At 54.0% G+C, this 21,682-nt stretch overlaps 2 protein-coding genes across 2 annotated transcripts in view; one reads left to right on the top strand and one right to left on the bottom strand.

Moving 5' to 3' along the window:
- Positions 1-21,682, bottom strand: part of ASB6 (ankyrin repeat and SOCS box containing 6) — a 370,010-nt gene that overhangs the window by 30,668 nt on the left and 317,660 nt on the right. The gene's annotated exons all lie outside the window — the stretch shown is intronic.
- Positions 4,664-21,682, top strand: part of PRRX2 (paired related homeobox 2) — a 56,763-nt gene continuing 39,744 nt past the window's right edge. The window contains exon 1 of the mRNA XM_049774090.1: positions 4,664-4,931. Within this exon, the coding sequence (XP_049630047.1) occupies positions 4,664-4,931 (268 nt within the window). The remainder of the gene's footprint in view (positions 4,932-21,682) is intronic.

Consider the following 21,682-nt stretch of genomic DNA (forward strand, 5'->3'; position numbering starts at 1 on the left):
CCCAAAAAACCAAAAAAAAAAAAATTATAGTAATCAGGGCCCAGAGAAATAGCATAGAGGTAGGGTGTTTGCCTCGCATGCAGAAGGGTGGTGGTTCGAATCCTGACATCCCATATGGTCCCTCGAGCCTGCCAGGAACAAATTCTGAGTGTAGAGCCAGGAGAAATCCCTGAGCACTGCCGACTGTGACCCCAAAAAAACAAAAACAAAATTATAGTAATCAGGGGCCAGAGCAATAGCACAGCAGGGAGGATACTTGCCTTGCATATAGCAAGGCATTGACTTGTGTTCAATTTCTGACAGTCCAGATGATTGCCCAAGTTCTCCAGGAGTGATTCCTGAGCTCAAAGTCAGGAGTAACTGTTTTTTGTTTTGTTTTGTTTTGTTTTATTTTTTGGGTCACACCCTGTGACTCTCAGTGGTTACTCCTGGCTGTGCGCTCAGAAGTCGCTCCTGGCTTGGGGGACTATATGGGACCCCAGGGGATCAAACCGAAGTCCCACCTAGCCTAGCGCGCGCAAGGCAGACACGCCTTACGCCCTGTGCCATCACTGCGGCCCCAGGAGTAACTGTTGATGTATGGCAGTTGGGTTCAGACACTCCCTTTGGATAACCCCACTGTAATGACAGTTGAACCTGGACACGCCCCTTAGGCAAGCCCCTTTGTCATGCAGGGAATAAAAGGAAAAACTTGGGATCCCAGGATTGTGACCAAAGCAGTGCCTGCTGCTCCACAGGGGACCAGAGATAAAGCATCAGAGGGAGGCTGCCTGCTTTGTATTTATCTATTTCTTTCTCTTTCTTGAACCCGGGCCTCCCACCTTTCTCCACCTCAGGCCAGTAGTGAGTCTCCATCTATCTCTCACTCCCTCTCTCTGAAACTTGCAGCTTATTTCTACAACTAACCCCTGAGCACTTCCTGGAGTGACCCCAAAACAAAACAAACAAAAAAATTATTGCGACCAGAGCTAGAGTGACAGTACAGTGGGTAAGGCAGTTGCCTTGCATGAGGCAGACCCAAGTTCAATCCCTGGCACCCAATAGGCTTCCCCTAGACCCTACCAGGAGTTAATCCCTTAGAAATAAAGTGACAGGAGTAAGCACTGCTGGATGTGGCCCCCAAAAACGTTAAAAAAAAACTAATTAAATATTTTTTTTTTTTGTTTTTTGGGTCACACCTGGCAGTGCTTAGGGGTTATTCCTGGCTCCAGGCTCAGAAATTGCTCCTGGCAGGCACAGGGGACCATATGGGGCGCCGGGATTCGAACCGATGACCTCCTGCATGAAAGGCAAATGCCTTACCTCCATGCTATCTCTCCGGCCCCTAATTAAATATTTTTTAAAATTTATTGTGACCAAGCTGCCTCAGTAACAAAATTTGTAGTGTTTAGGCCTTATTTCCTGGCAACAAAAAATGTTTAAATAAAATTCAGTGTTGACATATGTATATATAAAATTATTTTAGCTATTTTTTTCTTGTCTTATTGTTTTTTTGTTTTTTGTTTTGTTTTTTTTTTAGGTCACACCCGGCAGTGCTCAGGGGTTACTCCTGGCTCTATGGTCAGAAATCGCCCCTGGCAGGTACAATATGGAATGCCGGGATTTGAACCACCGTCCTTCTGCATGAAAGGCAAACACTCTACCTCCATGCTATCTCTCCGGCCCCATCAACTCTATATATTGAATAAAAAGTATTCTCTCTTTCTCTCTTTCTCTCTCTCTCTTTCTTTCTCTTTCTCTTTCTCTCTTTCTCTTTCTTTCTTTCTTTCTTTCTTTCTTTCTTTCTTTCTTTCTTTCTTTCTTTCTTTCTTTCTTTCTTTCTTTCTTTCTTTCTTTCTTTCTTTCTTTCTTTCTTTCTTTCTTTCTTTCTTTCTTTCTTTCTTCCTTCCTTCCTTCCTTCCTTTCTTTCTTTCTTTCTCTTTCGTTCTTTATTTCTCTTTCTCTTTCTTTCATTCTTCCTTCCTTTCTTTCTTTATTTTTGTTTTTGGGCCACACCCAATGACACTCAGGGGTTACTCCTGCCTATGTGCTTAGAAATTGCTCCTAGATTGGGGAACCATATAGGACACAGGGAATCGAACTGCAGTCTGTCCTGGGTCAGCCTCATGCAAGGCAAAAACCCTACCCCTGCGCTATTGCTTTGGCCAAATTCTTTCTTTTTCTTTTTTTTTTTTTTTTTTTTTTTTTTTTTTTTTTTTTTTTTTTTTTGGTTTTTGGGCCACACCCGGTAACGCTCAGGGGTTACTCCTGGCTATGCGCTCAGAAGTCGCTCCTGGCTTGGGGGACCATATGGGACGCCGGGGGATCGAACCGCGGTCCGTCTCCTAGGCTAGCGCAGGTAAGGCAGGCACCTTACCTCCAGCGCCACCGCCCGGCCCCTCTTTCTTTTTCTTAAGGAGGTCATGGGACCTCTCCAAAGTGACACAGTAGTAAATGACATGGACCAGGTTCAAACCATGTGCCCTGCCCTCACCTACACCAGAGTCTTAATTTGCCATTATTGCTCTGAGCTGCTTTTTAGAATTGACTTTTTTCATATTTAGGTTTGTTTTGGTTCTATTTAGTTTGGCTTTTGTTTTTGGGTCACACCTAGTGGTGTTCTGGGGTCACTCATGGTGGACTCAGGAGACCCTATGGGATGCTGGGGATTGAACCTGAGTTGGTTACCTTTAAGATAAACACCCTATCTGCTGTACTATCATTCTTACCTGTTTGTTTTTATTTTAGAGCCACACCTGGCTGACTCCAGGCACAGTGCTCAGGGATCACTCCTGGCAGGCAAATGCCATACTACTGTACTGTCTTTCTGGTCCAGAAGGCTGAAAGGGGGTACCTGGAAGCAACCCCCACTTTACCCAACTCTTTTGTTTGTTTTGGGCCACACCCTATAGTGCTACCTATCAGGTTGTTCCTGATTGATTCTGCACTCAGAAAAAAATTACTTCTGGCAGGCTCAGCGGACCATATGGAATGCTGGAAATCGAACCTGGGTCAGCCATGTGCACAGCAAACGCCCTCCCTGCTGTGCTATCGCTCTGGCCTCCCTTTATCCCTCTTAAGACCCATTTTCACAGAAGAGTCAACTAAGAGAGACTCTGGAGGCTGGAACCACAGCACCCATATCCTGCAAAGGGATGACAGCCCCCCCCCCCCCCCCCGCACAGTGGGGTGCCAAGAAGGAAGCCAGTACACACACACACACACACACACACACACACACACACTGATGGATATGCAGGTGTGCGGGACAGAGGGATGTGGTTGGATGTGGACAGGCAGAGCCAGTCTTTTTTTTTGTTTGTTTTGTTTTTGGGCCTGATTCAGCTCCTGTGTCTAGGAAGAGCTAGTGAGCAGAAAAGGAAGTGGGGCCAGAACTATAGCACAACAGGCAGGGAGTTGGTCTTGCATTAGGCCAACCAGCTTTGAACCTTGGCATCCTATAGGGTCCCTGAGCACAGAGCCAGGTGTGGCCCCCCCCACCTAAACAACAATAACAACTGAAAGGAAAGTGGGTACAGAGTGCCAGCTCCAAGAGAGTTTGTTTTGCCACCAATTGGGGGTCACATGGGCTCATTTGGGGGTGATCCCTTGCTAGGAAACAATGGCATCTGGAAGGCAGGGTGTTGGTTAGGGGGATGTGAGCTGGGCAGGGGTGGGGGAACTCAGAGCATAGAGTGCTCAGTGGCTGTGGGCTGTTGGGCACCTATGCACAGACAGTTGGGGGAGCAGGGGGTTCCCGGGGGAGGGAGCTTTGGAGCCTCACTATATTCCGGGGGCATCTCCTCTGGCCTTCCCCCGAGAAAGAGAAACAGCACCAATCTTGCCTGTTTTATCTGTCAGTCTGGTTAGGGCCAAGTCCTGCGTGGGCGCGCATGCCTGTGAGTGCGTGTGCATGTGTGTGTGTGTGTGTGTGTGTGTGTGTGTGTGTGTGTGTGTGTGTGTGCCCGCTGAATGGCTGAGTTTCCGAGAGAAACTTTTCCACTTTCCACTCTATTGGGCACTCTTGGTGGAGGGTCCTGTAGGTGGGCACCATGGAGTGGGGTGTCTGGGTTGAGGAGACATCTCTTTCTCTCTTTCTCGGTGGGGGGGTGCCAAGAAGATCTCGGGTTCTTTCCCAACACCCAGTCTGGGCACATGGGGTGCAGAAGGCTGAGTTGGAGATCTTCCCTGCCCAAAGTCCCCTAAAGTCTCTCCCCCACCACCCTGCTGAGGAATTTGTGAAATTAGTGGGGGGAAAGAACTGTCAATATTTCTTCCCTTCCTTCCCCTCCCTCCAGGACTTTTGCAGGGGGGGGTTGGCCTTTAAGAACCCACAAAACCCCCCAAACTGCCCCCCCTCGCCTCAAAAAGCGGGTGTGGGGCTGGGGGGGCGGCGACACCCTTTCTTTTCCACACCCCACACCCCCGCTGCTCCTCGCCCCCAGGCTCCAGCGGGCCCGGCGCGCGGGACCCCCCGCCCTGGCGGCCGGCCGGAGGGTGGGGGCGGAGGCGGGGGGCGGCGGGGAGGGGAGAGGGGAGGAGAGGAAGGGGGCGAGGTCTGCCTGGCTGGCTGGCCGAGCGAGCTGGCTCGGGCGGGCGGCGAGCGGGGCCGGCCGGGGCGCTTGATCCCGCCGCGCCTGCCTGCTGATCGTCCGGCCGCCACCCCGGGCCGCTCGCTCGCGGCATGGACAGCGCGGCCGGCGCCGCCTTCGCCCTGGACAAGCCTCCGCTGGGCCCGGGGCCGCCGCCGCCACCGGCCGCGCTGGGTCCCGGCGACTGCGCCCAGGCGCGCAAGAACTTCACCGTGAGCCACCTCCTGGACCTGGAGGAGGTGGCGGCCGCGGGGAGACTGGCCGCGCGCCCCGGGGCCCGGGCCGACGTGCGGGAGCGGGAGGGCGCGACGCGGGGACCCTCCGGGGGCAGCAGCGGCAGCGAGGCGGCGCCCCAGGACGGTGAGTGCGGGGCGCGGGGGAGAAGCGCTAAGGGGCCCCGGGGCGGGGTGGGGCGCGCGGTGGAGAGCTCGGGGTCCGGGGATGCGTGTTGGGGGGAAGAACTTGGGGTTTGGGGGGGTCTCCCCGGCGGAGAACTCGGAGCAGGGGGTTGTGCGTGGCAGGGGGTTGTGCGGGGCAGAAGGCGGGATTGGAGGTATCCGATGGAGAATTTAGGGACAGGGATGCGTAATGGAGAGCTCAGGGTCGGGGAGGTGCGTGGGGAGAAAGAACTCGGGATTGAGGGGTCTCCCCGGTGGAGAACTCGGGGCAGGGGGTTGTGCGTGGCAGAAGGCGGGATTGGAGGTGCCCGATGGAGAATTTAGGGACTGGGATGCGTAATGGAGAGCTCGGGGTCGGGGGGTACGTGGGGGGAAAGAACTCGGGATTGGGGGGGTCTCCCCGGCGGAGAACTCGGGGCAGGGGGTTGTGCGTGGCAGAAGGAGGGATTGGAGGTGCCCGATGGAGAATTTAGGGACCGGGATGCGTAATGGAGAGCTAGGGGTTGGGGGGAGTCTCCCCGACGGAGAATTCGGGACAGGGGATTGTGAGTGGCAGGAGGTTGTGCAGGGCAGAACGCGAGATTGGAGGTGCCCGGTGGAGAATTTCGGGGCCCGGGCGCGCGGTGGAGAATCTGGGACTAGGAGTGCGTAACGGAGAGGTCGGGGTCGGGGAGCGTCGGAAAAGAACTCGGAATTGGAGGTCCTCCCCGGCGGAGAACTTGGGACAGAGGGTTGTGCGGGGCAGAAGGAGGGATTGGAGGTTCCCGGTGGAGAATTCTGTCGGGGCTGGGGCGAGCGGTGGAGAGTTTGGAACCGGGAATGCGTAATGGAGAGCTCGAGGTTGGGAGGGTCCGTGGGGAAGGAACTCGGGACTGGGGGTCTCCGTGGCAGAGAACTCAGGTCAGGGGGTTGTGCGGGGCAGAACGCGGGATCGAAGGTGCCCGATGGAGACTTCGGGTTTGGGGTTGCGCGGGGGAGAACGCGGGACGGGAGCCGGACGCGGGGCCCCTGCAGGGCGCGGACTCTGCAATGCGTGGGAACCGAGCGGCCGAGGGGATGCGGAGCAGCTGGATGGAGGGCGAGGAGGGCGAGGTCCCACGTCGGCAGTGTCAGCACCCCAGCAAGACAGACAGACGGTCCGGGGTGCTGGGGTTCAGGGACCCAGAGTCAGGGGACAGTCCCGGCACGGGTGCGGGAAGTGACTGCCCGGCCCCGCAGCTCCTGGGACGTTGTCGGGCCTTGGGGACAGTCGTTGGGTCTTTGTACCCATCCCCGAGGGGCAGCCGCTGCTACCCGGCTACTTCGGGGAAACTGAGGCTTCGAAACTGGCTTCAGAAACATACACCCCCTTCCCCGTGGGTTAGTGGTTGGCGCCTGGAAGCAACCCAGGGTCTCCCCTGCGGGGCCAGCGCACCACCGGGGGTCACCTCCTGCCCACCAGCAGGCCTGAAGGGGGGCTCGCTGTTTGGGGTGATGCTGCCCGCATCCAGTCTGCTCCCCAGAGCAGCAGCCGCCAGGAATGGCCTCGCCCTAAGGAGTCCCGGGGGTGGTGTGGGGCGGGTGGAGGGGCGCTTCCCCGCGGGGTGAGAGGTCACCAGGAAGGGCTTTCAAAAACAAACAACCAGAAAGTCACACTGAGCCTAGGGGGAGCTGAGGGAGATAAAGTTAAAGATCTGGACAGCTTCACTGACGGGCGGCCCCACCCCCTGACTCCCAACACCCCGAAAAAGAGGGTTGTGTGTGTTTCTGTGTGTGTTTGGTAGGGTTTTACGCCTTGACTGTATCTTTGGGGTGAGGCCTGGGCAAGGACTGGACACAGGCTTTGCTTGCTTCAGAACCAGCCCTGGGTCCCCCAGCCCAGTCTCAGGTATTGGGGAATGCCCTCTTCTAAGGGGAAGGGGAGGTACATGAAAATCATGGGGCTGCGGCCTCTTCATCTGACACTTCATCTGACACTGGGGATGCCCAGGAGATGGGCTTTCATCATTTCAGAGTGCCCGCTGCTGTGTCCCCCACTTCATCATGTCAGGGGTCTGTCGGCTTTCCCCATCCCTGGAGCCTCTGCTTCTTTTTCAGGGTGCGTGTGGAGTGGGCACCCACCCCGCAGAACTTGGATTTCCCGGATGGAAAAGTACATGGAAGATGTCTAGGTGAATAGGGGTGCTCTTGAGTGGATTAATGAGGGGACCTCTTAGCTTGAGTTTTTCAGGGGCTTTGGGACTCATGGGGACAGAATAAAGCACCCTGTTTTAGCCTCATGTGTGGGGGCTTCCCCATGCAGCACGGAGGTGAAGGGAATTGAAGGAAAAACAGAGAAAGAAGATAGGGGAGGAAAGAGCAAAAGAGGCAGGAGAGGAGCTCAGGATGGAATGGTAGGAGGGAAGAAAGGGGCCTGGGCTTAGCCAGAGGTGGGGATTGGGGTCGGGGTCTTTTCTACTCCACAGGGACACACAGCTGCATGCTTTGGGGGGGCCTAGAACAGCCTTGTTATTGGGGTTCCCAGGTATGGCCACTGAAGCTGGAGAGGTAAAGAGCTTCCCTGACTGGTTCCGGAGTATTCAGTCCCCCTCTTTCTTGGAGCACCGAGAGTCACAACCAGGCCTAAGAACAGAGCAGGACGGTCACTAGGGACAAAGGGGGGGAGGCAGGGTCAGTCTCCCAGCAGGCCACCTTCCTCCTAATACCACATCTAGGGCTAGGAACAGGCAGAACCAGGCTCAGCTGGTCATACACTGGGGTCTCCTGCCTTGTATCCGGCGTCCGGTTCAGCCCTAGGGACCAGACCCAGCTCCTAGCACCCCAACCCACCAGTGGGAGATTCCACCCCCTTAGGCAATCCTAGCCAAGGTGAACAATAGACGGGTTCTGAGGGGCCTGTTTGAAGGCAGGAGGCCTAGGACTTGGGGATCAGGCATTCACTTGTATATGGCAGATCCTGGCTTTTTCCCTGGCACTCCTGAATCACTATTGTACAGAGATGGGGGGAGCCTCTGAGCATCACTGGATGTTGCTCAGAAGCCCCCACCTCAAATAAAAAATACCTTTCTGGGAGCCGAAGAGACTCTATAGCAAATAAAACACTTACCCGTGTGATTTCCTAAGCCCCAGCAGGAATGATATTTGAGCACAGAGCCAGGAATCAGCCCTGAGCCTTGAGGGGTGTGGCCCCCAAACCAAACCAAACAAGAACCTTCCTGTGGCTGGTTTTCCTCTAGCTTGCAGGGTTCAACCCTCCTTTCTTTTATGAAATAAGATCATCACTGGAGATTGTTTTGGTGAATGTCCTTACTTGGCCCCGTTCAAAGGAAGTTACCTTATCCTGTACCTCAACATCCCCAGTCCACTGCTTACGGGAGTCAGGCTTCTCCCTCCGGGCCAACAGGGTACGTTTCAGGGAGGTCCCTGCTGGAAGGAGTAGAGTGGCTAGACCCAGAAAGGGGCAATTCCCTCCGCTTGCTCTGGGCCTGGGGGTTGAGGGCTCAGGCTGCACATAGAGAAGGAGGATGGGGGAGACCAATGGTTAGAGGGCAGCAGGGTAGGGGGTAGTGGTGAGGTGAGGGGTGGGTCCCCAAATCCTGGAATCTTCAAGGGTTGGGGGAAAGGCACTTTGTTCACCTTCTCCTGGAGAGCCTAGTCCAGTGGTCCTCAAACTATGGCCCTTGGGCCACATATTGTATTTGTATCTGTTTTGTTTCTTCATTGCAAAATAAGATATATGCAGTGTGCATAAGAATTCGTTCATAAGTTTTGTTTTGACTATAGTCAGACCCTCCAATGGTCCGAGGGACAGTGAACTGGCCCCCTGTTTAAAAAGTTTGAGGACCCCTGCTAGTCCATAGGAATGAGCCCCCTTATGAGCTCCCTTTTCCGAAGCGAGCAAGCAATCCTTGGGGGTGCCAGGCTTTGGGGTCCCAGGCCAGCTAGCATGGGCCTCGAGGAGTGACTTGGAGCTTGAGTCCTGGGCCCACAGAGATCCTGATGCCTTCTTTCCAGACCCCAAGGAAGACTCCCCTACCTGTAAAGAGCAATGGGCGGGGGAGAAGAAATCGGGGCACAGGGTGGGGGTGAGTAATGAGCTGGAAAATGGATCCATTTTCAATGTGCCTGGCTCCTGAGCTTGAACTATTATAATTTTTTTTCTTTTGGATGTGGGGAGACAAACCCGACAATGTTCAGGGCCAACTCCTGGCTCTGTGCTCAGGGATCTGCTCCTGACAGGGCTCAGGGGACTGTATACAATGTTGGGAGTTGAACTCGGGAGCTGACTATGCAAGGCAAGAAAGCTCTGTCTCTCTGTCACTCTCTTGAACTCTACCTCTTTCTGTGTTTGTCTCTCTCCCTGTCTGACTCTGACTCTCTCTCTCTCTCTCTCTCTCTCTCTCTCTCCATTTCTTCCCCCCCCCCTCTCTCTCTCCCCCCCCCCGTTTCTTTCTTTCTGTGTGCGTTTGTGTGTGTGTTTCTTTCTTTCTGTGTGCGTTTGTGTGTGTGTTTCTTTCTTTCTGTGTGCGTTTGTGTGTGTGTGTGTGTGTGTGTGTCTCTCAGGCCCAGCCTGAAATTATTTTTAAAAAGATCTATTTTGAATCTTTTGTTTTCTCCCAGCCAGCAGTGGACAGAGCCTTCTCCTGCCAGTGCTTTGCCAAGCCCAGCCCCCCCCCCAACCCTCCAGGGCCCCCCTCACCCTGGGAAGCCTGTGGCTTCACTGTGACTCAGAGCAAATAGGGTCCTGGTTCCTCCCAACCCGGCGCTGAGGCCACGGAGCTATGCCAAGCACGTTAGGAAAATAAACCCGCTCTCTCGCTGCCTTTGCAGTGATTTTACAACAAAAGAAACCACATCACGGAGGGAGATTTTCTTTAAGGCATCCCCTCCGGTGGCAGGGCGGAAGAGGGGTGCAGATGGATGCCCTGATGCAGAGAAACAGGGCACCCCCAGAGCCCCCCAAGGGTTGTAGGGGGGCTGGGGTCCCTCTAGGCTCACTCAGTTAGGTCTGCTACTAGCACCTGAAATCCTTGGGACCAAGTCTGGGTCTGAGGCCAGAGAACTGGGTTTGGGGTAGGGCTGACTTTGTGGTAGGGCTGACTGGAGCCCTAGGAAGGGGTCCCCTGGAACCAAGGGGGAGTCTGGATAGGAATAAAGACTCTGTGTTGGACTTGCTTCCCCATGGTGTTCAGGTGACCATGTGGTCCCTGGGTTGCAACCAGCCTCCACTGGCCTCGTCTGGTCCCCATTTTCTTTTTTTTATTTTTTGGTTTTTCAGGCCACACCCGTTTGATGCTTAGGGGTTACTCCTGGCTAAGTGCTCAGAAATTGCCCCTGGTTTAGGGGGACCATATGGGATGCCGGGGGATTGAACCGAGGTCGCGATCTTTCCTTGGCTAGTGCTTGCAAGGCAGACACTTTACCTCTAGCGCCACCTCGCCGGCCCCAGGTCCCCATTTTCAAAGGGGGAAAATAGAGTCTGAAACAGGTCCCATGGCTCATGCTTGGGCCAGAGAGACAGGACAGCAGGGAGGGTACTACATATGCATATGGCTAACCTGGGTTCATTCTCTGGGCGTCCCCTAGGGTCCCCTGAGTACTTCCAGGAGTGATCCCTGAGTGCAGAGCCAGGAGTAATCCCTGAGCATTGGTGGGTGTGTACCCACCCCCCCAAATAACAAAAGAACTTCCCATGGTTTAAGCTCACCAATGTCAGATGCCCAGATCCCCAGCATGGAGTCCCTCCACCCTGCTGTGGTCCCATTTCCTAAATCTCCCAATTGTGCTCTGTTCCCCAAATTAAAACATTGTTCTGTTTTTTGGGGGGGGCTACACCCATCTGATACTCAGGGGTTACTCCTGGCTAAGCGCTCAGAAATTGCCCCTGGCTTTGGGGGACCACATGGGACGCCGGGGGATCGAACCTCGGTCCTTCCTTGACTAGCGCTTACAAGGCAGACACCTTACCTCTAGCGCCACCTCGCCGGCCCCAATACCTATTTGCTTTTTTTTTGGGGGGGAGGCACACCCATCTGATACTCAGGGGTTACTCCTGGCTAAGCTCTCAGAAATTGCCTCTGGCTTGGGGAGACCATATGGGACGCCGGGGATTGAACCGAGGTTACGATCTTTCCTTGGCTACTGCTAGCAAGGCAGACACCTTACCTCTAGCGCCACCTCAGTAGCCTCCAAATTAAAACTCTTTCCCTAAACCCCCTCTTCTGTTCCAACCCCACTCTGCCTCTCTCTTCTGTCTCTAAGACTTTATCACCTTTGAGTCCCTACACATTTGGGACCTCCAGGCTGGTTCTGTCTGTTTCACTGCTGCCTCCTTCCAGGGGTCAAACCCATGGCTGACTGGGCACGGGGAGCAGGGTGCCTATTGGCAGGTGCAGCTAAGAGTGGGGGAGTATGTGTCTCTGTGTGCTCCCTGCTTTTCTCTGAAGTTCTGCTCTCAGAAATCGCTCCTGGCTTGTGGGGGACCATATGGGACACTGGGGAGCGAACCATGGTCCATCCTAGGCTAGCGCTTGCAAGGCAGATAGATGCCTTATCTCTAGTGCCACCTCTCTGACCCCTGCTATGGGGTTTAGGCTTACAAGACCAGGGCCATCTGTAAGTGCTGGGGACAAGGGATTCCAGGCTGGGGTTCTCAGATTCACCCACATAGGCCTAAGAGTGACTATCCCTGCAGGCAGATCTGGGGCATAGTTTCTTCCCTGAAGGGACGAATTGGGACAGACACAGGTCCCCACAGCTAGTGAGGCTCTAGGAGTCTGTGTGGTTCAGTGTGGCCATCTGTGAAAGGGGGTGACAACCTCAAGGGGAGGCTTCTTTTTATTTATTTATTTATTTATTTATTTATTTATTTATTTTTTTGGTTTTTGGGCCACACCCTGTGATGCTCAGGGGTTACTCCTGGCTATGCGCTCAGAAGTTGCTCCTGGCTTCTTGGGGGACCATATGGGACGCCGGGGGATTGAACCGTGGTCCGTCCTAGGCTAGCGCAGGCACCTTACCTCCAGCGCCACCGCCCGGCCCCTCGGGGGAGGCTTCTTTTAGTCAGCCTGGCTATCAAGCTGCTTGGGGGAACTAGGACATGGTCTCCCCTGGAAAAGTGGGGGCAGGCTGTGATTTGGGGTTTTGACTTCAGGGATCAACTGGGATGGAAGGAGGTAGATTTGAGGCACTAAAGGTGGTCAGTTGAGGGTGGGGGTTAAAGAAATGAGGGATTGGGGAGACTCGGAGTGTCCCAGCTGAGGACTAGGTCAGATTGGGCAAGGCAGAACTGGGCAAGGCAGAAGAGGCTTCTGGGGTGCCACTGACACGAAAGAAGTAGACCTGGGGGTGGTCAGAGGGGCTCTCAGTGTTCCCTTCAGTAATCATAAGAATGAGGCCAGAGAGTGGGTTCTTAGTGAGGGGCTTCCTAGGAGCTGGGGGGGGGGCCAGAGTAGCTGCAATAAGAGTGACCAGACCATGGCCACATGTTCCTGAGAACTCAGGAATCCAGCTCAGGTTCCAACTCTTCCAGCTGCCTAGAACCATCCCAGGATCCCTGGAGTGCTGGGGGGCCTTCCTGGGGTCACTCCCACAGGTGTGTGTGACTTTGGGGGCTAGGAGGGATGTGCAACTTTAGGGGATCCCTATGAAACATCCTTACCTACAGAGGCCTGTCTCCAGCCGCCTGCACTGAGGACTCTGAGAGGGAAATTCCGCAGCCTTCTCTCACCCCTTCATTCATTCATTTATTCATTTGTTCATTCATTCAACCATCATTTTCAAGCCTGGAGTGCTTCCTGTCTGCCTTCTGGATCCCAGGATTCCCAGAAGCTGAGAGGAACTGAGTTCCAGGGGGCAGTTTGAACTGTACCGACCAGAGGCCTCCAAGCTCTGACTTTGCATGTGGGACTTGGGTTTCACACCAGCACAATGTAGGGAGCACCCCGGGTGTGGGCCAGAAATGAAAAGGAGAAAAAGTTTTGCCTAGCAAAGGGGCTTCTCCCAACTGCTGTCTTCTGACCCTGCTCCCCTCCGTGTCTCCAGGAATCTTCTAGCATCTTTTTTTTTTTTTTTTTTTTTGGTTTTTGGGCCACACCCGGTGACGCTCAGGGGTTACTCCTGGCTATGCGCTCAGAAGTCGCTCCTGGCTTGGGGGACCATATGGGATGCCGGGGGATCGAACCGCGGTCCGTCCTAGGCTAGCGCAGGTAAGGCAGGCACCTTACCTTTAGCGCCACCGCCCGGCCCCATCTTCTAGCATCTTACTCTCAGGGTACAGCAGCCGCAAAACGGGACTCACTGTTAAACAGAAAGCAACGCTGGCAAATGGTCCCCATTTGTCTCATCTTGCGGTAGGTCCCTGGCATTTGGGACCCACATGGGATGTGGCTTTCTCAGGCTCCCAGACATAGAGACACCCACGAACCCCTCAGACACACACTATCACACTCACACACTCACAACAGGACACACGCACATCCCAACAGACACTCATACACACCAGCACATTCCGGCACTTCACAAATACACAGACATACAGACTCATGCACTCTCAAAACACACTGCAACACACATAAACACTCAAATACATGCTTATACATATAATCCACACACTCACACGTCAACTCACATAAATATTCCAACACGGGCCAGAGAGATAACATGAAGGTAAAGTGTTTGCCTTGCATGCAGAAGGTCGGTGGTTTGAATCCCGTCATCCCATATTGTCCCCTGAGCCTGCCAGGAGTGATTTCTAAGCATGGAGCCAGGAGGAACCCCTGAGCGCTGCCGGGTGTGACCCAAAAATAAAATAAAATAAAATAATAAAAATAAATAAATAGCATATATACTCCCGCATTCTTTTGTTTTGTTTTGTTTTTGTTTTTTGGGCCACACCCAGTGATACTCAGGGGTTACTCCTGGCACTGCGCTCAGAAATTGCTCCTGGCTTGGGGGACCGTATGAGACTCTGGGGGACTGAACTGTGTTCGTCCTAGGTTAGCACGTGCAAGGCAAACGCCCTACTGCTGCACCACCGCTCCGGCCCCACACTCCCACACTCTTATGCACACACGTATTTCTTACTCAGGTGTGCATGGACAAATACATCACACACAACACACCCTCATACACACACTCATATGTGCTCATTCATTCACACACTCACACATTGACATATGTTCACATGTACACTTTGGGTCCAGCCCCCGACTGACCCCACCATCCCTTATGTCCAGGAGTCCTGACCTCTCAGCACAGGGCCAGGAGGGGTCTGGTCCTTGAGCACCTTTTGGGGTCTACTGAGCAGGAGGGCAGGGGGCTTCCTGTTAGGTCCAGGATCAGGGACAAGTGACTGAGCCCTGGGGGGGGGGCAGGGCTGTGTCTGTGGTGTCTAGGATAATGACAGCAGGGGTGTGAGGTGGAGGCTATGAGGGGCACCCCTGAGCCGGCCCAGATAGGGGAGGAGAAGCAGGTCTCAGCTTCAGGGAGCTGCAGGGCCAGACCCAGGAGTGGCCGGATATCTCGATAGCCAGGAAAGGAGTTGTCCCAAAGCCCCTAGCAAGCAGCGAGCTGGGGCCCTCACAGGGCATCCACATCTGGGAAGCGGCTTGTTCCCAGCCAGGCCCTGTGGGTCACCCCGATTAAAGGCTCCGAATAGGGGAGGCCTCTCGGGGGGACGAGAGCTTTGATTGCGTCCTCCACATGCAGCGGGCTCTGGTAGACATTATTGTAGGTCCTTTTTTGTGATCCCTTCTGCTTCTCTGTGTGGGCTGCCAGGACCTTCCGGTGGAGGCTCAGATGAGACAGTGGGAGTTCAGAGCCAAGAGGCTGGGCCCCAGGAGGCCACTAGGGATCACTCTTTGGAGAAAACCCGGAATAGAAACCCTGGGGGTTTCCTGAACCCCTCCGCAGAGGATCTCTCCCCACCCTCTGGCTTGGGCCCAGCATCTCAATTGCTTGGCAAAGTGAGGGGGCCACCCCCTTGTGGGAGAGACCCCAGACTCCTGACCTAGAATAATAGGACAGTGGAGGGGGGGTGAGTGCTTGCCTTGCACGTGGCCAAAACCAGGTTTGATCTCTAAGCCCATAGAAGGGCCCTGAGCCTGCCAGGAGTGATCCTCACTGAGCACAGAGCCTGGAGTCCACCCTGAGCACTGCTGGTGTGGTCCAAAAATAAAAACTGAAAAGCAAAGAAACTTTCCACTTAGGGGAATGCCTGTGACTGTCAGTGTCGCCATCTTCGAGACAGAAAGAGGCACCAGCTCGAACCCCAGGTACTCTCCTTAGAGAGACTCAGGCCCAGGAACCTGCATTTCACAGCAGTTTTTTTCCCAGAATTTAGGAGCCTCCGAGGGTCAATGTTGCCATCACTTACTCAGCCCACAACATCATCCAACCCTACCCAAGAGGAAAAACGATCCTCAGGGGGGCAGTGGGGACCCAAAGACAGTACAGGCCCGCCTCCAACTCACTAAGGAGCTGAGACCAGCTCTGGAAGGTTCTGGGGAGAAGCCACCAACTCAAAGATTTACCAGCCAGAGAGATAGCACAGCGGCATTTGCCTTGCAAGCAGCCCATCCAGGACCAAAGGTGGTTGGTTCGAATCCTGGTGTCCCATATGGTCCCCCGTGCCTGCCAGGAGCTATTTCTGAGCAGACAGCCAGGAGTAACCCCTGACACTGCCGGGTGTGGCCCAAAAAACCAAAAAAAAAAAAAAAAAAAAAAAGATTTACCAGCATCCTTTGAGTTAGGGCTGGGAGAGCAGGGGAGCAGTCGGGGTGGAACCCGCCAAGCAACCATTTTGCATCTTCTGTGTATTCAGCAGTTCCCAGAATCATAACAGGAGAGGGTACTCCAAGCATTGCTAGGAATGACCCCTGAGTCCAGAGCCAGGAGTATACAGGTTTTGGCCAAAACAAAACAAAACAAAAAAGAGGGAGACTGGGGCCAGAGAAATAGCACAGTAGTAGAGCTTTTGCCTTGCACGAGGTCGACCAGGACAGACCTGGGTTCAATCCCTGGCATCCCATATGATCCCCCAAGCCTACCAGGAGCGATTTCTGAGCACAGAGCGGGGAGTAACCCCTGAGCATCACCGGATGTGGCCCAAAAAAGCAAACAAAAATCAAAAAAATAAAAAAGAGGGAATCTGTCCCCAGCTAGCTGCCAGGCTAGGGGTCCAGGTTTGGTGCTTTCTGCTTCTTACCAACCAGTGCACTCAGAAGATGGGGGTCCCCAAGAGTGGGGGTGCTGGCCTCCTGGCTCCAGGTGGGATCCACCAGCCTTCTGCCCCCTCCCCCGCCGCTGCCCCCCTCCTGCCTAGGGCGCCGACATGCACACACCAGAGCCGGTGTTATTAAAAATGACGTGTAACCAGAGCAGGAATTACCGCGTCGAGGCCTGCGAAGCCCAAATCAAAGCTGGTGCCGCGGGGCGCGCCTGGCAGGGGCCCTCGCGGCCTCTCCGCCGCCAGAGCTTGCGCAGGGGGCCCCCCATATAAAACCCCGCCGTGCGCAAGGTCTTGAAAGCCAGTGCACCTCCTTTCATTAGACTAACAAATAGCACATAACGCGGAACATCTGGGCGCTGCCGCTGCTAATGCGCTCAAGATGGGGCCCCGGCAGCCAGGCCAGGCCAAGCCAGGCCAGCCAAGCAGGCATTTGGGCCTGGCTGCAGGTAAGGTCTGGGCCCTGCCACAGGGGTCCCCGATGCTTCACTTTTGTACTCCTGGCCTCCTCTGCATGTCATGCATCCTGGGCCAATGTCTTACTTCCCTAATGAAAATCAGCATCTTGGTTGGGGGGGTGGGGTGGGGGATGTGGGAAGGGCGAGGTGGGGATGGGGGGGGGTTGACCCCTGCAAAATGGACATCAAGGAACTGAGTGTTGGGGACCCTTATCAGACCTTAGGTAATTTGGCTGATTTCTGGTTCTTGTTTTTTTGGGGGTCCACACCCGGTGACACTTAGGAGTTACTCCTGGCTATGCTCAGAAATCCCTGCTGGCTTGGGGGACTATATGGGATGCCAGGGATGGAACCAAGGTCCGTCCTGGGTCAACCACGTGCAAGGCAAATGCCCTACCGCTGTGCCACCACTCTGGCCCCAGATTTCTGTTTTCTTCATTTATTTATTTTGTGTTTTTTTTTTGGGGAGGGAGGGGAACCACACCTGGTGGTGTTCAGGATTTACCCCAGGCTCTTAGCTCAGGGATCTTTTCTGGTGGTGCTCAGGGGACCATGTGGGATGAATAAGATTGAACTCAGATTAGTCTGGCTCCAGGCTCTCCAATCAGAAAGCACAGCCTGCCACTGCTGGCTGGAGAAACTGAGGTTTAGAAAGACCAAGTGGGCCCACCAGGGAGACAGAGCAAAGGGTTGAAGTGGTTGCTTTGCTTGTGGGAGGTTCAGGTTTGATTTTCTGCACTGCTTGGTTCCTCGAGTACTGCCAAGAGTGACTCTCAAGAGACAGGAGAGATAGCACAGTGGGGAGAACCCTTACCCCACAAAAAGCCAACCAGGGTTTGATTACTGGCATCCCAGGTGGTTTCCCAAGCACGACCAGGAATAACTCCAATGCAGAGCCAAGAGTAAAACCCTGAGCACTGCTGGGAGTGCTCCCCCCACACCCAAGGTAAGGTAAGACCGACTGAGTGGGCATCTTGGAAACGGGCAGCAATGTCGAAACCCACATGTAATACTAAGTGTAAATCCTAGGGGTCAGGGGCTTTGGTGTATCCCCTTTAGGGCCAAAACTTCCTCTGCAGGACCCCAAGGAAGTCCTGCCTTCCACCTGATTTTCTGGTTCCAAACGTGCAGGAGGAGGGGGCTGTGGTGGGTGCTTGCTTATGGGAACATTCTGGGGAGGCAAGTGTTAAACCCTGGCCAACAGCATGCAAGCAAGTGCTCTCCCTACTGTACTGTTGCCCCTCGCTCTGACTCCAGGTAGATATTTTTTCTTTGTTTTTTTGGGGTCATATCTAGTGATGCTCTGGGGCTTATTCTTTTTTAGGGGGCTCACACCTGGCAGCACTCAGGGGTTCCTCCTCGCTCTATGCTCAGAAATCGCTCCTGGCAGGCTCAGGGGACCTTAGGGGATGCCAGGATTTGAACCACCGTCCTTCTGCATGCAAGGCAAATACCTCCATGCTATCTCTCCGGCCCCCAGGGGGCTTATTGTTTTTTGTTTGTTTGTTTTTTGTTTTGGGGCCACACCCAGTGACACTCAGGTTACTCCTGGCTATGCACTGAAAAATCGTTCCTGGCTCGGGGATCATAATAAGATGCTGGAGATCGAACCCAGGTCCATCCTAAGTCAGCCACATGGGGCTTACTCTTTACTGTACTCAAGAATTATTCCTGGCAGACTCGGGGAGACGATATAGCATGCTAAGGATCAAACCTGGGTCAGCTGCATGCAAGGCAAGCAAGCACTTTCCTGCTGTGCTGTCACTCTGGCCCCCAAGATGAAACTTTTAAATCTACCCTGATCCTCAAAGCCTGATGGCCCCATTTTTCAGTGTGAAGCTGAGGCTATGTATTGAGGATGTGGGGTACCAGGTCTTACACCTCCTGGTCTCTGGCATGTCCCCTTATGGGTCAGAGCCTCCCTGATCACCTCACTCAGCCCTTGTGGGGCTGGAGTGTGAGCTCAAGCAGGGAAGACATTTTCCTTGCACATGGCTGACTTGGGTTTGGTCCCATATGGTCCCCCAAGCCCTGCCAGGAGTAATTCCTGAGCTCAGAACCAGGAGCAACCCCCAAGCATCGCTGAATGTGTCCCTCCCACCCCCCAAAAAATGGAGTGGCATTATCAGACTGCAGAGCTGTGTGTTCATTTTATTTCTTGATTTTGTTTTGGGGGCCTTACCCAGTGGAGCTCAGGGATCTTCCCTGGAGGGGCTCGGGGGATTTTAGGAAGTATCTGGGATTGAACCTGGATCAGCTGTGTGTAAAGAAAGCACCCTCCTCACTGCACTATTTCTCAGGCTCCAAGAATGCCAGACTCTTAATCAGGAAGGCAGCCCAGGGCCCCCACAACTCCCTCAGGCTTAGAGAGGGAGAGCCGGAACCGAACCGTATCTGTGGAGCGTCTCCTGGGTCCCCATTTTGTGATAGCAGGAAATGAGTCAGGAAAGGCCAGGACTTCGCCACCATCCCCCATTCCCCCATTTATTGGGGTGACCCTGGGTAAGTGCCTCATCTCTTTGAGCTTCACATTTCCCACTTGCAAAATAGGTGTCCCTGTAGCCAGCTGGGATCATAATGTTGGCAGGCGCTGATGAAATCCAGGGGATAGGGAGATGCTGCAGAGGGGAAGGGGCTTGCCCTGCACATGGCTGACCTGCATTTGATCCATGACAGATGGTTCCTCCGAACCCTGAGTGATTCCTGAATGCAGAGTCAGAAGTAAGGCCTTAGAGCCACATTGTGGCCCCAAAATCTTTTTTTTTTTTTTTTTTTTTTTTTTTTTTGGGCCACACCCTGTGACGCTCAGGGGTTACTCCTGGCTATGCGCTCAGAAGTTGCTCCTGGCTTCTTGGGGGACCATATGGGACGCCGGGGGATCGAACTGCTGTCCGTCCTAGGCTAGCGCAGGCAAGGCAGGCACCTTACCTCCAGCGCCACCGCCCGGCCCCCCCAAAATCTTAAAAATCACATAAAGGAAAGGAAATCCAATCAATGGGGGGGGCATTCTTGGCCCCCTGCAAGGTGTTTAGTGAACAGGGGACAGATCTGTCATCTCTCCTGTCCCTGAAGACTAGGAAAGAGAAGTTCTGGGTGCCAGGAGCTGAGCTCCAACCTTAGCCAGGAATAACTCTGCTTCTCAAGCAGGGAAGGTCCCCCATTCCTGCTGCCTGCATGTTGGGGACCCCTGTGTCCTCTCTCTTGGGGCTGGCAATGCTGCTTGGTCATAGCAGTTCTGCTCCCATGGTTAAGTTTGGCCTTGGGGGAAAACTGGTCTCCATGTTGTCTCTTGCTCCAAGTACCTGGGACCCCAATCCCAGAGGTATCAGAAGAAGGGGGTTCCACAACTGTCACACAGCCTTGGGACTGGCAAAAGCAGATGGCAAGGAGGGTAAAGAATGTGCTGGGGCCCGGAGAGATAGCACAGCAGTGTTTGCTTTGCAAGCAGCCGACCCAGGACCAAAGGTGGTTGGTTCGAATCCCGGTGTCCCATATGGTCCCCCGTGCCTGCCAGGAGCTATTTCTGAGCAGACGGCCAGGAGTAACCCCTGAACACTGCCGGGTGTGGCCCAAAAACCGAAAAAAAAAAAAAAAAAGAATGTGCTGCACCAGAAAAGAAAAAAACACAAGATCCCATCCAAGCTGGTATCCTGAAGAGCTCCCATTAGAGTTGGGGTCGTCTGCACCCCACAACCTAGCGGAGCTGGCTGCTTCAGGGCACGCTCTGACATCTTTATTTTCTGTGGCGCACATTGAAACCATGCATGATTTCCTGACAAATGCCTCCATAAAACACAACACAATTATTTTTATACTGTGGCATTTGAGGTTAAAAATTCAAATGAGATTAATTGCAAATTCTCTGAAGGCTGGATAAGATGGCTTGGGGGGAGCTGAGATTTTTAGATAAGGCCCTGGGAAAAGGCAGCCACTTCCCACCACATAATAAAACCCACGTGTGCATGGGCACACACACGCAGGCACTCACACCCTCGCACGCATGATGGGACTCACCTGTGTGCGCATACACCCTGGGACTCCTGCAAAACGATTTGTTAGGGTGTTTGTTGTCACACCCAGCAGCGCTCAGGGGTCACTCCTGGCTCTATGTTCAGAAATTGCTCCTGACAGGCTGGGGGGACCATATGGGATGCCGGGATTCAAACCACTGTCCTTCATGCAGGGTAAATGCCCTACCTCCATGCTATCTCTCAGGCCCCTTGTTAGGTCTTTTTTGTTTGTTTGTTTTGGGGCCACACCAGTGACTTCAGGGGTTACTCCTGGCTCTGCGCTCAGATATTGCTCCTGGCTTGGGGAACCATATGGGACGCCGGGGGAACGAACCACAGTCTGTCCTAGCTCAGCAGCCTGCAAGGCAAACGCCCTCCAGCTGCGCCACCACTCTGGCCCCTGATGTTGTTTTTTTTTTTCCCCTTTGTTTTTGGGCCACACCCAGAAATGCTTACTGATTCTGTGCTCAGGGGTCACTCCTGTCAGTGTTGGGGACCCCTCTGTCTTCTCTCTTGGGGCTGGCAAAACTGCTTGGCCATAGCAATTCTACTCCCATGGCTAAATTTGTCCTTGGGATGGGGGGGACTGTCTCCTTGTTGACTCTTTTTTTTTTTTTGGGGGGGGGGGGCCACACCCGTTTAATGCTCAGGGGCTACTCCTGACTATATGCTCAGAAGTTGCTCCTGGCTTGGGGGGACCATATGGGACGCCGGGGGATCGAACCGAGGTCCATCCTACACTAGCGCTTGCAAGGCAGACACCTTACCTCTAGCGCCACCTTCCCGGCCCCTTTGTTGACTCTTGATCCATGTACTTGTTACCCCAATGTCCCAGAAGTTTCAGAAGAAGGGGGTTCTATGACTGTCAGACAGCCCTGGGACTGGCAGAGGCAGATGGCGAGGACGGTAAAGAACAGGCCGGCACCAGAGAAGAAACTAAAATACTGATTTTCCTCCACTAGCATCCAGATCACAGCTTCTCCCTATGGCCCACTTTTCCTTTACTCCCCCCCAAACCAGAACCAGATGGAAAGCAAAT

This window comes from Suncus etruscus, chromosome 5 (genome assembly GCF_024139225.1).
Source record: "Suncus etruscus isolate mSunEtr1 chromosome 5, mSunEtr1.pri.cur, whole genome shotgun sequence".
In the NCBI taxonomy this organism is placed as follows: domain Eukaryota; kingdom Metazoa; phylum Chordata; class Mammalia; order Eulipotyphla; family Soricidae; genus Suncus; species Suncus etruscus.